Consider the following 18,629-nt stretch of genomic DNA (forward strand, 5'->3'; position numbering starts at 1 on the left):
GCATGCATTTTTTGGACCTCCAGGTACATTAAATGATATCAATGTTCTTGATCGCTCACCTGTTTTTGATGACATAATAAAAGGTCAAGCTCCAAATGTCACTTTTTCCGTCAACGGAAGAGAGTATCATATGGCTTACTATCTTACCGATGGTATTTACCCGAAATGGGCAACTTTTATCCAATCTATTCCACTACCACAAGGGCCGAAAGCAGTTTTATTTGCTCAACGTCAAGAAGCTGTCCGAAAAGATGTCGAGCGTGCTTTTGGAGTCTTGCAAGCTCGCTTTGCCATTGTTAAAAATGCAGCGTTGTTTTGGGATAAAGTCAAAATTGGAAAAATTATGAGAGCATGTATCATACTCCATAATATGATAGTAGAAGACGAACGAGATGGATACACTCGATATGATCTTTCAGAGTTCCAACAAGGAGAAGACACCGGAACTCCACATGTGGATCTCACGTATTCTACGGATATCCCTTCCAATGTCGCCAATATGATGGGTGTTCGGACTAGAATTCGTGATAGGCAAATGCATCAACAACTCAAAGATGATTTGGTTGAACATGTATGGCTTAAATTTGGACGTGATGAAGACAACAACTGATCTCGAATGTATCTTTCAATTTGTTATCGTTTTTTTACTTATCTTTGTTTTGAAGTTTAATATTAAAATCTATGTTAAAAATATTTTCTTTTTTAATGTTGTACTTTAATAAATAAAATCTTTTTTTAAAAAAAAGGAAAAAAAAATCTGTTTTTTTTTAAGAACCCCTAAACAAGAGACTTGCAATAGAGGCGTTAACTGTATGGGTTTCTTAGTTAGGTCTCTAACCTCATTTTAACTAATTAAAATTACTAAAAAAATACTTAGAGACCCTAATAGAGGCTTTAGGATAAAGATGCTCTAATCTTTTTGAAAACGACGTGGAAACTTCATGATTTTCTTGTATGAGCTATATCTCTCTCGCTGAAGATTCCAAGTTGTTGACATTTGAACCGTAGAATGGGATCATGAACATTAATGACGGAGACAACATTATCAATGGCAATGTGCTTCCTTCTTCTTCTTTTTTTGTGGCAGACACACTAATCGTCGTGTTTACATTTTTATTTCTCCTACTAACGTTACGCTGATTTCAAATTTTTTGATCACTTTTGTTTAACTCGAAAGAGCTACATCATTACATTTTAGTTGATATGGAATAACTAAATTTTAGGATTTTGTATATGGACATATACTCATCAAATATGTGATACTATATCCGTTTCATTATAAATATCGTTTATTTTTCTAATTCTTTTACTAAACATGCTTATGTTTCTATAAAACACTTATTAGCACTTATGACTTTATTTATCCAATTCATGAAGTAAAATAATAGGGATAAAATAGAATCTTATTTTTAAATCGGCTTTAAAACAGGTAGCCCTTTTTGAAATAATAAGACTAATAATTATAATATATACCACAAATTATGAAATAAAAGTGAAAATCATTTTTCAAAAATCAAAAATGAGAAATAAAGCAGTGTAATTTTCAATAAACTACTAAATTAATGATTCTGTTCTTTTTCATGTCGCAACAACCTACGCTCAAAATATTGTTCATTTTTCTATCGTAAGTTATGCGATTTGCGACGGCAACATGTGATTTGATTGCACAATCAATCGTATGATAGTAAAACAAACAATAACATGCGACATGTAATCTATGACTGATCGCAAATTGAAATCGAAGGTCACTGAGACATGCAAACGAACATTACCAGTATAAGGAGAGAAACTCGCATCTGATGAAGGGACGATAGTCTTGGTTAGAAGACAATTGGTTTAAACTTGGTTATCGTCTAGAGTTAGATTTTCTACTCGCTTTCGGGATTATTAAAATGTTTTGGCAAAACATAGATAACCTAAATATAATAGGAGAGATTAGAAATAAACTTGATCCAGATTATTCCAGCTATCCTAGTTTATAACGATACAAGTTCATTGCTACTTTTACAAAAGTCGATTACGTTTTCAATCATTAAAAAAAATCAATGTGGTTAAATCTATTTATTATAGGCTAGTATTATATCACAGCCTTATATTTATGGAACGTAAACAGTGAAAAAACACGTAAATCTTATATATTAAAATAGAAGTCACTGCCTTGATTAATGTGTGATTTTTTTTTAAAAATAGACTTAATGAACATATTCCTATAAAGTCATGTTACATTTAATATATAATTATATCATTTCAATTTTGGATCTACCAGAAATTTTTATTGGGTTATCAATAATTGGATTTGAACAAAGATGATTCATTGGATTTATAAATAGTATAAATTAAATATATAAAATTTAATGTTGTAATATTATACCTTCATATGCTAAATATTTAAATATTTGTCTATGTTAACTCTTAAAATTATAATTTTTTTTTAAATAACAAAAATCATATTATCTAACAATGATTAATCTTTACTACCTTAAACCAATGAAAACAAATTTTAAACTATATAGTTATTTTATAAATTAAACAAAAACTAAATTTTTAATTATTTATTCGATAATATAAATCTATGAAGCGAAAAGTTTAATTTTTTAAAAACTTTCTAAATTTGTGAAATGTTACAATATCTTTGAATAATGACAATAAAATAATATTTTACTAATCTTTATATATATAGTTACGATTTTAATAATGAAATAATAAACCAAATATATATATATATATAGAAGAAGATACAAATATATGTGAAAGTTTGAAACAATCTATTCAATGAAAAAATATACAGTAAACTTATTATGTTTTAAAAATTGATAGACACATATATATATTATAAATATATACCAATTTAGAATTGAAAACAAAATATTTACATAAATATAAATAAAAACGAAATCTAGTTAATGAACTATAATTGGTACTTTTAATTGTTAGCAAAATCTTTTTCTTTCCTTTCTTTTTTTTTTTTTTGATAATCCAGGGTTCCCCGCTTCGCGGGTCATTCCCTGGGTCCGGTCAGGCAGCGGGCCAGCTTTACCCGGGAGGTTTTTTCCTGAGCCCGAAGGTCCAGTACCCACTTTAGTGACAGGGATGAGCAATTCGCCTCCGACTGGCGTCGAACCCGGAAGCATGACAATTGGCCCCCAAGGCTCTAACCAGTAGAGCTGACTCTTTCCTTTCTTCGTTGGAGCTTATGATGACAAATGTTGAAAAGACACAAGTTATCTATCTTATTATTTTTTGACCAAGTCACATACGTGAACAAGGAAAACTGGCGGAGGAAGATAGCAATGAAGAGTGAAGACATGTAAAAAGCAATTGTAAATCTTGTTTTTATTATAGCTAGAATATTTTTTGCACTAAATAAACTATACGAATGTTTTATATTTGCATCTATCTTTGTGTTTTAATTATATGAATACTTAACGGAATTTAAGAAAATATTTACATGATTTTAACACTTATGACTTTATGAGAAGGTAGTTAAAGGTGAGTTAAGCTCAACGAAGATACATTAATTGGACAGAAAAATATAGCTTATGTAGCACAAAAGCGTGACTAGATAAAATGATCATGTTTAAGGTGGAAATCGTAATCCTTTGATGGAAATTTTGGTGTTACAGAGTAAGACTATATAAATCGTATTATGACAATTATATTTAGTGGTTTAGACGTGTCGGAATATCTCTAAGAAGCAATCCCACCAAATTTCATGTCAAATGTAGTGGATGTTTCCATAATTAATCAATGCATGCATGCCAAGAAAAAGCAATTGAGATGAATAAAAACAAAATAAGGGAATACGAAATCAGTATATGTTTTGGACATATAGAAAGATCTCGCATGCAAAAAGCCAACCCACAAAATGTTGCAAGAAACACTAATTGCATAGTAGGAAAAGAAAAAAAAAGGTTTTAACTTCTCTTTTCTTCAAGATAATTGAATGATTTTTATTGATTTACCTAACTGAATAAGTTTTTGAGTAATCATTAGTAACCAAAAATAAAGAAATTTGAGTAGAAATTTAATTCCCCCATTATCGTAAAATCATGTGAATCTATAATAAATAACATATCGGCTTTATATAGGCTTTAAGTAATGACTCATTCTTGGTCGAAAAATAATATATTTGAACCCATTTCTGGCTACAGGCTCTCTAAAGGCAACTGAAAAATATAGACAACTAGCTAAATAGCCTCTTATATTTGAACCTTATTTGTGTTACCACTGTTGATTGACTGTTGAACCTTATTTGTGCTACCATTGTTCCTCACGTTTTCTCGGTTAAAAGTTGTTGGATATTTTCACACGTTTAATTAACATTTTGGTTACCGAAGAAAATTGTTTTAATATATCTAATTTTTAAACATTTTTCAAGCATAAGTACATGAAAGAAGATTATCCCAAATATATCTAACTAGTATGTTTCAGCCCGTGCTCCGCACAGAATTTTTTCATTGATTTTTAGTAAAATACGCTTCTTTAGTTACACAAAATTAGTATTTATTTTACATAAAAAAATTTGAATAATAAAAGAATTTTTGTTTTAATTAGGAAAAAAATAATTGATTGTAACATGACATTTTAATTTATCTATTAGTAAAATATAGTTTTAAGAATATTGCATAATTTAGATATTATACGTGGTTGAACAAAATATGAAATATTATACTAATAATTTAATAAATGAATTTAACTAATTACTTGTTTTAATTTAATTTATTTTTTTTGTTTTACAAAATTCAAAATGACCTCAAGTATAACCAGACATGCATATATTATTATATTAAATTCTGTTCAAAATAGTCTTTTAGGGGTTGTAAAATTTGTTATTTAAGAATTTTTCAAGCAAAAATGTTTGCAGCAATAATTATTGTTTTAAGAGAAGAAATTATCGACCTATTAATCAAATTATGAGAATCATGTAGGTTGAGAGTCTCAGGTAGTTTGAAATCTCCCTTCTCTTCCTTTCTTTTTTAACCATTGTCAACTTTAATCGAGAACTCGTTTTTTTAAAAAAAATTAAGTAGAAAATCTCCTTGTAAGATTGAAGTCTCTCGATTTCAGTCGAACAGCTTTGGCCCGAGGAAAAAACTTATATACCACGTGAAGACGTGGTGGTAATAACGATTCCTCTGTAAGAAAGCTAAAAATAATTCAAAACTTTATAACAGAAGATAACTAAATGTTGATACTTAGCACTTTATCACTTACTCTTTTGCTAAACAACGAATACATGACTCGTCTACACCAACACCACTAACCAATGAACACCGATGGATTTCCAAAAGTCATCTATCATTTTCGCTTCATCTTCTCCAAAATCATTTTGTACACTTCAAAAAAGTTTTTAGGATAAGAAAAAATCAAACTGTACGAAAGATGAAAGCATCAGTTATTTGTGCAAGAAATGAAACTGTTTGTACTAATTCTATAAACAAATTTGTTTCGAAGTGATTCTAGAGTTCATTTAAAGTTGATGCAATGTAGGAGGTGGATATCGTGGCTGTAATGGTTGAGGCAGTTAACATAATTTGTTCTTTCTTTTTCGTTTTACCAAGAGAAGAAATAAACTGCCTTCTTTCGGTTTTTTTTTTTCCTTTTAGTAATTTGTTTTGGAAATAAAACATTATCTACGTGGCAGAATATGATTGGTCGAGTGATATAAAAGATTTGAACTCCATCCATATATATTGAGTACTCTATACTCTTAACAAAAAAACTGTTACTTTCATTTCAATTTATTTGCATGTTCACAAACTATGAAAAAAGTATTTTAATCTTTTTTTATTCTTTTTATGTTAGTAACTGTTCAACAAAGAGTATAATGATTTCCCGCTTTTTCTCATAGTTTGTGAACAAGCAAATAAATTAAGCTGGATTCAACCTTTTTTTTTACTATTTTATTTACTAAACAATTTTTTTCTTCACAGTTCATCTACTTTCAATTACTTTATTCATCAATTACACTTGAACTGTTTACAATATCATAAATATGTTTCATTTTTTTGTAACACTCATAAATATCTTTTATATTCCATTTGCTTTATAAAAATGGCATTTTAACATTTTTTATTTACAAAAAGAGTGTCATTTTAGAATTTTAATGCAACTTATATTTACTTTCATCTTGATATTAATTATAAACTGCATTGATCTTATAAAAGAATTTCTCAAATACTATTCATTAAATAAATGTAATTAATAAGAAAATAAATATACTTTAATCATTTTTTTAATTTATGTGAAAAATGTAAAAGTGACATTTTCAATTAAACGTAAGAAGTATTATAACAAATTTTAGTAAGTTTTAAGAAACTTTAATACGTGCACTAAAATTTTACAAACTTTTATAGGACATTAAAAATTTTGCGTGTTTATTTTTACTAAAACCCTAAATAATGAAATCTAAATTCCAAGCCTAAAGCAAAAAATAATTCAATTGATTTTTTTTTTAATTCGCCAGAGCTAATTTGTTACATAATTTTATAATGGACGAGAACAAGTTCTTTTCACCACATCAATAACCTGATATACGTATATAGAAAAAAATATGTGTAAAAATATTGAAAGAGAATGGGTAAATTTTTTTGCAGGTAAAAATGTTAAACACTATCAAATTGTTGTTTTATAGAATAATATATTTTAGACAAAAAGATGAATTTTCAAAACAGATTATTTCTCTTGATTTCTGTATAGAAAAAATATATGACGACATCTTAATTAGCTGACAGACTCATTAATTTTCTTTTTATATTTTTATGCTAATTACCTTTAGTTTTTGTTATCAAATGAAAATATTTTGCAATAAAACTTTGAAAATATCCCTTTGGACTCCAACGGAAACGTGTAAACGAGAGCAAGTTTTTTGGTCGAAATGCTTAGAGTAGCTTTCCGCAAGTTAGTTTATTTTCGAAGGTTGGTTCATTTGGATCGCCACAGACACAGTCCATAGTTTGACAATTACAATTACTTTACTTTTTAAGAAAAAAATATAAGCGTTTCTTCTAACAAACGCATTGAAATAACGTTAGTGGTTAAAGTGGTATTATTAGTCTTAGAGTAATATGTTGAAGAGTCATACTTGTCTCTTCCTCATAGTGTTGTCGCACGTCCAACGTGTCTCCTTAGTGCATCCACTTATCATCACAATTCACAAACGGATCTAACATATCCTTTATCAAAGATCAATCAAGCCATCGGATGAATACTTTTTCTTTTGGTTAAAACATCGGATGAATACTTTTTCTTTTAGTTAAAACATCGGATGATTATTTAACATACATAAAACCTATATATCATAAATTAGAGATCAAATAAGTATATATAAATCTGATAGGTGTTCATCAATCTTAATTTTTAACATGGATCTTGTACCAGAAATCAAACTAATTATTTGATTTATAGGAAACCCGATTTTTTTTTCAACTTATAACTAAACACCATTTGTGTTCAAAAAAACAAAAAAAAAATATAATAAACACCATTGAATTGCATGTACACCAGTACAGCTATTGCCTATTGAGGTATATACAAGCCATTAAATGAGATCCAATTTTGCAGAATTGTGTCTGCGTTCTTCAGACAATATGTCTATCTGGTCCGGAACGTTATTTTGTGTGGATTACAGTAAAACGTGCTAACGTGTACTATTAGCAAGAGAATACCAGTTTATAACTTGGGAGCATACTAAAAACATATATCTTTTAGCAAAAAAATACCAAAAACACCTTCAATGTATTATTACATTTTTTTCTTCAAAATGGAGTAACTTACTAGTTGATTTTTACTCCAATTATATTTTATTTTGAAATAAAAAATAGAATAATAAGTAAAAAAATGTATTGCTCTATTTTTGAAACAATCTTATTTTTACTCCATTATAATAAAATGGAAAGAATGAGATATTAGATTGAAAAAGAGTTTATTTCAAACTTATTTTGGAATGAAAAATACAGAGGAGAGTTTGAGATTATTTCAACTCCAAAAATTAGGTATGATCAGCTCAAAACATCTCTAAAAGTAATTTCATTATTTTATCTAGAAATTAGGTTAAAAGCTAATCTTTTTTTGAAACATAGTTAAAGCTAATTTTTTTTTATAAGGTAAAAAACTAATCTTTGTGTGTACATTCAAAAGAGGAGGAGAAAAGAAGAAATGGATCGGAGACAAGAAGATTCGCTCGTGGGCAAGCAAAGACGATAGAGAAATGAAATAAAGTCAGGAAAAAGGAGACAAAAGCAATTAAATATCCCAACTAACTCCCTCTTCTTCGTCTGCTCGTCATCGTTACTGTCTTACTGGGTCCTTACCCGACCCCTTACTGTCTTGCTGGGTCCTTACCCGACCCGTTTCTTTACCCTTTACCCGTTGAGAGAGTGACTTGGATAAAATAAAAGTATGAACTTTATGTAAAAGACTAAAAGGGTTTATTGTCTTCTTTTTAACCTTATAAGGAATATGTTTTCATCTTTTTAAACTAAACAAGGATTTTTTTGAGTTATTCTTAAGTTAATTCCCCAGAGTTAAACTAACCTAACCCGTAGGTTCACCAACCAATAAGATTTCGTTATTTTATATTTAATATCTTTAAAAAAAAACAAAATATTGTCAAATTGTATTATATTTTTTAAATAAAAAACGTAAACATAAATAAAAATAATAGTAGTTGCAAAAAAAAATATTTTTAATACTGCCAATAAAACACTAAGCCATATATCATAAACCATAAATCTTTGGATAAACCCTAAACCCTTGGATAAATCCTAAATTTTTGAATTTAAAAAAAATATTTTTAACACATTCAGCAAAACACTAAACCCTAAATCCTAAACCCTAAAACCTTGGGTAGACCCTAAACCCTTGGATAAATTCTAAACCCTAAGATTTATCAAAGGGTTTAGGGTTTTGCTGACGGCATTAAATATATTTAAAAGGATTTTTTTTTGCAACTACTATTATTTTTTATTTATTTATATGTTTTTTATTTTAAAAATAATATAACTTGAATAATATTTTGCTGTTTTAAAAGATATTGAATATGAAATAACGAAATCTTATTGGTTGGTGAACTTATAGGCCGTTCAACCTAAGGGGTGAATCCAAAAATAACTCGTTTTTTTTATCAATAAATAAACAAGGGTTTATCTTCTGTCACAAAGCCAAAAATGCAAACTAATTCCATTATTTCTCTTTTTATCAAAACTAATTCCATTATTTTAAATGCAAACTTTGTAAGCACTAGTTCAGTAAGTTGGGGAAATTAATAGTGAACCTTGAGTCTTTATCACCAATGATACAACTTTCTTAAAATTATATAATATGGTAGTGATCATACGATCATATTTTGTTTGGTATGTTTAGTGATAAGAGTATTTGGTATTCTTCCATACCGTTCATACTGAATACTACTATCTCCTGTCATTTGCTGATAAATAGCAATATATTTGGAAAGAATAATTTCCAAGTTCAACCATACAATAAAACGACGAATGTTTGATCCAGTTGGTAAGGCTTCAAAGAGTAAGTAATAATTTCATGTAGTTTAACAATTCAAACGTATGTATTTTATAATGATTAAATTTGTAACATATAGTTTTCTAATCTAAAACAGTTTTGTGGCAAGAAGTGATCCATGTCGTGATTACATTTTTACGTGTTAGGAAAAATACATATCTTGTTTCCCTTGTTTTCACGTGGATATGCACATGTTTCAACCACATTTTACCAAATAACTCTCTCATGTGTAATATATTGCTGATCTTTCCAAGAAAAACAAAACAAACGAAAGAGAAAAATAAAAGCATACAAGCACCCATAACATTTTCGATGATTCTATTCCATAAGGATACAAAGGTATGTATACAGGTACGTAGGAAACTATACGACTATAAATAATTGAGGACAAATACAGATATTAATATTGGTGTAACCGTGTACATAATTATTGTGCGTGTGGATGTGCCTACGAAATAGGAGGTACTGTGGGTCTCACGGTTCGCGACTGCGCGTGGGGTTCGTCCCTACAAAATTAATTATTTAGCATAAACAATTAGGATCAAACAATTAGTAATATTTACAAAGAAATAAAAATATGTTTAACGAAATCTAGTAGTACTATAAGACTGTTAATTCCTGGAGATTACTGTACTCGCAATAATTAGCAACAATGCCATGCTGCCAAATAAATATGAAAAGAAAGGACAAACTGAAACCATTATAATGTCTAAGATAGTTAGTGCATATTGAGGGGGAATACAGTAATAAACGATTGTGTTTTTCCTATTTAATTTGAAATTTCTTTTTACTTATTTTCAGATTTAAAATGATTTTAGATACAATAAAAATAAAGAAAAATAATGATGGTTGCGTTAATGAGTAGTGGCGTGAGGGTTGTCATGTCAGCTTGAACAGGCAGAAAATAAAAGAATGTGGGAGGCAGCCTTTTCCCCTTTACATATTTTTAAGCTTTGTTCTTCATTCTCTACTTTTTTTTTTCTAAAGAACAGAATAGTACACAGTTAAAATCGCGGGCCCTTTGTTTAATCAATGATTTAGATTTAGTATTTAACAGCTTCATTCACATAGTTAAATTCTAGAAATTTTTACTTGCTAAGACACTATGTATCTTATGTATTACATAAAGAGGTATTTCCTGCTAGTAAGACACTTTATGTATGGTTATTGTCTTTTATGCCTTCAATATTGACCACACCAAGATAAGGTTAACCAGAGACACCTAACCAAGATTCTATTTTTATAATGTTTATCAACAATTCATTGTTCAGTCGGAAATTAAAAAACAAACCCAAACTACTTTTCACTTTCCTAAATCTCCAACCCTAATTTCTCAAAAATCTTTCTATTTCTTATCTCTCTCTTTGTCGACTTCGTCTGCGACACCGGAACCACGGCGACACAATGACGAAAAAGAAGGCGAAGAAGAAACCCACAGCGACACCGGAACCAGATCCACCGCAAGACGCATCAAGTTAGCATTTGTTCCTCCGCCGTTTCCTTTTTACATTCCGTAATTTGTAATTTTGATTGTCAAAATCGTGAGACTCCAGCGGCTAATTACCTTGCATGCTCCCAATTTCAGGGTCTTTGCAACCGGATCTACGTCTCCCGCCACGATTATTTGCGACTGATAGATTCCCAACCAAGCGTCTTAACATCTACTCTTCACCGGAGATCCTCCCCTTCCTTCGTCATGTTCTTAGAGATACGAAGGAGTTCCAAATCATTCGAGAGTCTTGTTTCGGAAAGCTTTTCGACATACCAGCCCGTCAATGTCCAGTATCTGCAAAGCTAATTCACTCGTTCCTCACTCGTCAGCTTCTCTGTCTACCCAAAAACACGCTTTGGTCTGTTTTTGGTGGGAACCCTCTCCGCTATGGTCTTCAAGGGTTTGGGACTGTGACTGGTCTGAATTGCGCCTCTTTCCCTGAAGGATATCACCCCGACATCGCAAAGTCAGTTGTTGCGGGGAAAGACGAAGTCTGGAAGAGACTTTTTGGGAAGAAGAAGATTGTAACGATTGCTGAACTTTGTCGGATGCTTGAAAAGGAGAAGAAAATGGATCATTGGAAGAAGATACGTATAGCTTTAATCATCATTGTCGACGGTGTTCTCATTGCTCACAAACAACAAGCACGCGCCACTCCTCGATATGTCATGATGCTTAAAAACCTCACAACTTTCTTTGCCTTTCCTTGGGGTAGAGAATCATTCTTGAAGACCATCTCATGCATGAAACCACCCAAAATCGGCCCTCAAAAACGGCCACGATCCTGTTTCTTGGCTGGTTCGCAAACTCAAGCAAAACTCTTTCAGACTTCAAGGCTTCCCTTTGACACTTCAATTGGTGGCATTTCGCGCCATCCCCCATTTGCTGTCTTTCATTCCTGCTCAACCCGACCAGCGTACACTGATGGACTTAGAAGATGGTTATCTACCACAACACAACTTCATCAATTCCCTCAATATCCGCCGTGTTGAATTCTCCTCGGATGTAAGTCATCATGTTATTATATCTTACTGCCTTACATGAAACATAAAATGATTATTTTACTTTTGTACGCTCCACTGTCTCAGCTTGCTGTCTCACCGATTATACCTATTGAAAGCCAACCGCAGTCTGGCTGGAGAGAGTGGTCCAATGACCCCAATGATGACTGTGTAATATACATGGAACAATTGATAGTTGATCATTTCACTTTCAAGAAAGGAATGTGGCCTGCTGGTGTCACAACCGAGCCTTTGCTTAAAAAGCCTAAAGATCGTGGTCATCGAAACGGGAAGGTTCCGACTCGGGTTAAGCAATCTCTCAAACCAAAGAAGGTCATCAAGAAGGAGACGTCTTCAAGGAAGCAAAGGCGCATCAGTTCGTACTTTACACGTTCAAGTGTCGCCGGTTTCACCAATACACAACTCTCGGAGATGGGGTTGAAACTTCAAAAGCAGATGAAGCAGATGAAGCAGCTGCACAAACTCTTGAAAAATAAATAAGAAGAAATCTCATCCAAGGCAAACATCTTTCCATACACTGATATCCCGTAACAAGAAGCCCGCGACATCTCATCAGGTTGGACAGGAAGCACCAATCGATCATGACCCTATTGACCACAACCACACCACTGTCCACACACCAACTGTCCACGACCCTATTGACCACAACCACACCACTGTCCACACATCCCCTGACCACAACTCAGACAACAATCACTCATGACGAGAATACCACCAACATGATTCCTGAGGACGACATCCAGACAACTCATGCTCCTGAGGAACCTAACCAGCCAACTGTTCCACCTCATCCTCTCAGACACCTCTCAAACCGACCAGAGCCGAACTCTGTTATCTATGATAAAAGTGATCACCCCAACAGCCCCGAGCTTCACCACATTCTCTTTCATGGTGTCAGGATATATGATCACATCTCCCCAGACCCACCTCTTTCCAACCCACCAATATTCGACTCTACAATTGGTCCATCCTCTGCGCCAGACATTCCTTTACGATTGTCACCACTTCCTTTTACACCACTTACCTCACCGGTTAAGAGTAATGATAGTGGTTTAGGTTTCCTCTGTCACGCAGCCACACCCAATGCTTTTGCAGCCACAGCATCAACCTCTCCACCGGTGATAGGACGTCCAACTTCTGCTGAGGAGGTATGTTTTTTGTCATCTCTTTGTCCACTTCCACACTCACATCACCACTGTATTTATCTTGTTAATTACATGTTTTTATAAAAATATTTCAGTCTCAGGGTTATGATGATGGAGTTATCGACCTCACACAGACAAAAGACCTGCCGAGGCACGTTCCATCTATGGAAGAGAACCATTTGGCCAATGAATTATTCAGATATCCACTTATTCCTGCTATATCCCTCATCACCCCACTCCCACAGATGGAATGGGACCTTTTCGAGAATATTCTTAAAGCAAACATTAATGTGTAAGTTTTACAAACACATAACCACTCTTATTACATGTTGACATAGTTCCTCATATGCTATCAATCCTTCTTGCATCACAGATACCATACTACCCGGTCTGAATTGGAACTTTCCAACAAATCTCTGCTCCAAATTACAAAACCAAAGCAATGGACAACAACCTATGTAAGTCCCGCTTTCTGATTCTTATTTCTTGTTCTCAAGGCTATTTTAAAACTCACGGTCATTTTTCACCAGCAAATGGAATTGCTTGTTCACATGCTCTCGGCGAGACACTCCGACATTCTACAGAGGAAACATGCAGCCTTCGCCCCACCCACTCTAGCAAAACTATTTTAGGAGAACTATGTCGATTTCAGCAAGTCTAGAAAGAAAAACACATTCAGTTGAGACGAGAATTTGGTCGACATTGTTCTCCTCCCTGGAAAGAAATGGATGGAAGATGTCCACACAATCTAAACGTCTATGATTTGGAACGACTCTCACTGGGTGGGCCTACCAATCAACCTTGACTTGGGGTTGGTTGAAATACTTGATCTTCTTCCTTCTTTGTACGGTGTCAGACGCGTGGCTAAGTTCATGAAGCCTTTGGTCGATTCGCTTCCTTGCGTTGTCAAAAAAGTCGCTATGTGTGAGCAGACCCAATTCCGTGGACTGAAGCCGTTTATGTGGAATCGCATTCCAGACCTGTACACCGACACTCGCTCCGGTGACTGCGGACCTGTCAGCATGAAGTTCCTAGAGATGCACGCCCATGGTGACCCACCCCCTCAGAGAGCAGCATCACAGACCGCATTGTGGACGACATACGCAAGCAGTACGCGATGGACATCTACAAAACCATTGTCCTGCCTTCTTATTATGATGGACGCTTCACTGATGCTTAGACGATATCAGCTATTTCCCTCCCCTTTTTTGTGTACTATTTGGGAGTTTCGGAATCTGCTTTTGTTGTAATGAAATGCTTGCCGGTCATGTATCTGGCAAAAACTTAACGCTCTCTCTCACTTTCAAACTCTATCTAAACTTTATTATGTTTACTACTTACCTTCTTTTGTGTTTCTACACTTTAGAATAGAGTCACGACAATTGTGGATGAAGTATACATCTATGTTAGGTCCACATCCACAAACAGATTTTGAGGTTAATGTCCCAAACAGACCAAGAGGTTAATGTCGTAAATTTGATTTCGCAAATTTTTAAGCATCCATGTTAGGTCCACATCCACAAACAGACCAAGAGGTTAATGTCGCAAATTTGATTTCTTCGGATTGGTTCTGCTTAACCAACAAATCTGATGAAATTTTCTTTGGTTAATATCGAACAAGAAACAAGCGGAACTCAAAAAAAAGTTTGTTTCTATTTAGTATCCTTACCAACAAAATCCCTAGCCAGATCCGATATCATATTCTCCATCTACGTCTTCATCCTGCTTCTAAAACTTTCTCAAACAAAATACGTAACACATGAGCTCATCCGCTTCTTCCTCACGATCCAACACAGGGAGACAAACAGCTGGCATCCCAACTACTTGTTGGTGTGGATCGAAGCTTACTACATACGGGGCTCTAACGAAGGAGAATCTCTTCCGAAGGTTTTACCAATGCCAAATAAGCGTATAGGTATGCTCCAAGCACTTTTGTTAACACACTGCTGCTAGTTCCTTGCCCCAATGTACTGGACTAGTCTTTTGTTGTAATTTTCAGAGGAAAACAGAGCACCACTTGTTCAAATGGGTTGACGAGGCCATTGTTGACGAGGTTAACATGGTAGATGCTAAACATAATCAGCTTAAGGAAGATGTAGACCCTTTCAAGATGTACACAAAACAAATCGACCAAGCCCTCCTTCAGATCAATAGGTTACTGGATGACAAAACTACTAGCTCTGGGACTAATGACAACTCAACTATAGCCACAGAAGATACTCTCCAGTCACCCAATCTAGCCTCGGATGCGAACAACTCTCGGTCCCAAGTGATCAATATTGCTGTTGCAGCCATTGCACTTGGAACAATGGCATGGCTTTACGCCAAGATCACTAACTAGTCCCAGAGCTAGTAGGTTTGTTAACTCTAACAAATGTATTATCAGATCCACCCTCTATTATCCTGCTTATGTTTTATGGACAACTCTTTTGCAACTATTTATTCTTAATGTCAAAACTCTCGTGTTTTGTAATATAACGCTATGTTCTATTAACGCTTTTAACACTTTAATCGTTGGATTCTTCATGCTCCTATTATAGTTTTGTTATGTTTATCAGCTTCATCCTCTAATGCCCAACTCGTTAGCTGTAACACATGTATCATCAGACTCACACTCTATTATCCTGCTAATGTTTTATGGACAACAATTCTTACTCATTGTCCCTTTAGTAAGAACTGAACCTAAATAGATATGCAAACAAACATGTCCACATCCACAGTTAATATGACTTTGTGCATATCAAGTTCTCACTGACCTAATGAGTGTTCTTTTTAGTTCCTAACTTTAACACAATCCTTTTACAAATCTCTTTAACCAAAACAAGAAATGAAATCTTCACCCGAAAACTTTAACAATCAAACACACAACTTCATACCTATTAGTTATCAACTTCAGATAGTTTGCTCTTCAAACATAGATTCCCAAAAGAACTACAAGAACAACTAACATAAGTTGCAAAATACCGAGACTCGCCAAAATAGTTTTTGAGGCTCCAAAAAAAGGGTCATACGCAACATAACGACTGTAGTTCCAACCAACCAGCAAATGATCCACAAAACAAACACTCCTTCCCAATTAATCCGCATTCTTATCCGAAAAAAAACCTTCACCGTCACGCCTAGATAGGGTTGACGCAATTTGTGCGATTGTGCCCAAACCCTCCACACCTTCCACATCTGTTCTGCACCTGTTTCTTCTTTGGCACCTACAACAATACAAATACACCTTCAACCAAACATCAATTCAAACTAAAACATTTTCTATATACAAAACGTAACCTCACCCGTATCTCCCCCGTTGAAGGGATGCGTGTCTTGCGACGACATCCAACTTGCCTTTTTGTGATAGGAGGGTACAAAACCATGCTGCTAACTTCTTCAGGTATGTCAACATCCCTTGGGTCTTCCTCTGGACTGATCATCCCTGCATATGTCTCCCTCCACACCGATGTCTTGTACCAATGCCCACACAATGTCTCGTAAGGCACTCCAAGCCTATCCGCTGCCAAAGATTTTGATATGATCAAAATACTTACAACTACACTTTTTCTCAGCAAGCATTACCTTGTCTGATCTGCCAAATTTTCCAACGATCTGACTGGTCCAGCTATTCACAGCATTTATGGAGTTTCCTTTAACAGTGGCCATGTTTTTTGTCATCTCTTTGTCCACTTCCACACTCACAGCACCTCTGTGTTTCTCTGACTTTTTTTCTCCTCGCACTAAACCATCTCGTCATCATCCTCTGAATGAACTTTATCAACTCAACAATGTTCGCTCCCCTCCCTTCCAAAAGCGCTTTCCTCAGCTGCTCAGCAATATTGATAGTCATGATGTTATACCTTTCACCGGTGAAATTTGCTCTTGACCAACGAGCAACACCAATTTTTCCAAGATATACACCACACGCACTGTTAGTTGCTCGGATCTTCCCATAAAGTTCTTTGTAATCTCTAGGCATATACGACATCGCTGCAGCAGTCACCATTTGTGCTAAGTGTTTGCTAGAGAACCTTGAGTTCACACTCCTTGCCAAATGAACTATGCAAGCTCCATGCTTTGCTTGAGGATAAATCTTACTCACTGCATTGGCAATACATACGGCCCTGTCAGATATTATGGCAAGAGTAGGAGAATCCCCCAGAATCCTCTCAACTTTCTGCAAAAACCATGTCCACACATCCTCATCCTCACTGTCCACAACCGCAAATGCTAGAGAAAAGATCTGGAAATTAGCATCCTGACCACTAGCGGTTAACAAAACTCCTTTGTACTTGCCACTTAGATGTGTCTCATCTATCACCAAAACATGCCTTAGCTTCCTAAACCCACATATCGAAGCACCAAATGCAAAAAATAAGTACAGGAAACGTTCATCACCATCTTCATCTACATCTGTCTCCAAATCAGCAATTGTACAAGGATTTGCAAGGTTGAGCATGTGAAGATACTCAGGCAGCTTCAAGTAGGCGTCCTCATCGGAACCTCGCACACCCAATATCGCTTTTTCCTTTGCCCTATATCACTTCATGTATGAGGCATTTACACGGGGGTCCTTCAAAAGAAGTTTCTGCAAATCACGAGCCACTGGTGCCTTCTCCGGGTTCCCGAACTTTGCCTTGTACACAGCTGCAATAACACGAGATGTTGCTCTAGTCTTGTAGTCCTGTCGAAATTCAATGGGGCAGATATGATCAAGCTGCGCCTTTCTTATCTCGTAGTAACCACACCCCCTAATTTCATGTGCTGTTACACGCCAATCACACCTTTCATCTGGACACTCCACCACAAAAGAACCAATTTTCGTCCTTGTCTGAGTGAACTTGAACTGTTTCTTTATTGCATAAATTGCTAGAGCAATCTGACAATTCTGCTTACTACCAAACACTTTTCCCACAACTATTTGGCCGTCTTTTACATCAACATCCATGTCAGGAATTTCTGCAGCATTGTATTCTGTATCATCAAACATTGGGGGGATGTCAAATTCCTCGTCATCAATATCTGCAAGCTTACGTGTAGGTTGAGCGCTCATGTTTCCACCTCCAGCATCCTCACTCCCAGCTCCCATCCAAGGATTATAATCCTCTGGCTTCATCACATTTGCTTTCGTTTCACCTCCGCCTTAGCCACCAACTTCAACATAGTGGTCAAAATAACTTCCGGTATCACAAAAATATGATCTAGGGCCTGACTTTTTCTTTAGCCCTTCAACAATCTCATCCTCGTTGAAAACAAGATCAACAGCATTGGAACCGCCATAGTCGCCAGCTAACAGCGGTTTCCAAAACTCCTCGTCATAACCTCTTGGCCTCACTTCTATCTCCTCCAAATCTTCTTCCAAAGTTCCTTCCGCCTCTGTCCCGGCACTGAAACAACTGTCAGCCACATCCTTGCAGCTTTCTCCTTCATGACTTTCCCCCATTAATTTATCTTCGACTTTCTCTACTTCCT

At 34.7% G+C, this 18,629-nt stretch overlaps 2 protein-coding genes across 2 annotated transcripts; one reads left to right on the forward strand and one right to left on the reverse strand.

The window, feature by feature from the left end:
- The first annotated feature begins 10,920 nt into the window (after positions 1-10,920).
- On the forward strand, positions 10,921-12,510 carry LOC106297863. Its single transcript, XM_013734015.1, has 3 exons — positions 10,921-10,990; positions 11,102-11,895; positions 12,097-12,510. The coding sequence occupies exons 1-3, from the start codon at positions 10,921-10,923 to the stop codon at positions 12,508-12,510; spliced, it is 1,278 nt and encodes a 425-aa protein (XP_013589469.1).
- A 3,784-nt stretch (positions 12,511-16,294) lies between these two features.
- LOC106297864 lies at positions 16,295-18,273 on the reverse strand. The gene is made up of 4 exons (XM_013734016.1): positions 17,789-18,273; positions 16,860-17,692; positions 16,460-16,677; positions 16,295-16,381 (listed from the first exon to the last, which is right to left on the reverse strand). The coding sequence occupies exons 1-4, from the start codon at positions 18,271-18,273 to the stop codon at positions 16,295-16,297; spliced, it is 1,623 nt and encodes a 540-aa protein (XP_013589470.1).
- Positions 18,274-18,629: the final 356 nt, after the last annotated feature.

This window comes from Brassica oleracea, chromosome C6 (genome assembly GCF_000695525.1).
Source record: "Brassica oleracea var. oleracea cultivar TO1000 chromosome C6, BOL, whole genome shotgun sequence".
Classification (NCBI taxonomy): Eukaryota; Viridiplantae; Streptophyta; class Magnoliopsida; order Brassicales; family Brassicaceae; genus Brassica; species Brassica oleracea.

Coding starts and splice junctions, on each gene's coding strand:
- LOC106297863 (XM_013734015.1), top strand. CDS start 10,921: ATGACGAAAAAGAAGGCGAAGAAGAAACCCACAGCGACACCGGAACCA. Junction 10,991..11,101: donor TCCACCGCAAGACGCATCAA/GTTAGCATTTGT, acceptor TCCCAATTTCAG/GGTCTTTGCAACCGGATCTA. Junction 11,896..12,096: donor CGCGCCATCCCCCATTTGCT/GTCTTTCATTCC, acceptor CCACTGTCTCAG/CTTGCTGTCTCACCGATTAT.
- LOC106297864 (XM_013734016.1), bottom strand. CDS start 18,273: ATGAAGCCAGAGGATTATAATCCTTGGATGGGAGCTGGGAGTGAGGAT. Junction 16,678..16,859: donor CAGAGAAACACAGAGGTGCT/GTGAGTGTGGAA, acceptor AATCTTTGGCAG/CGGATAGGCTTGGAGTGCCT. Junction 16,382..16,459: donor CTTCAACGGGGGAGATACGG/GTGAGGTTACGT, acceptor GTATTGTTGTAG/GTGCCAAAGAAGAAACAGGT.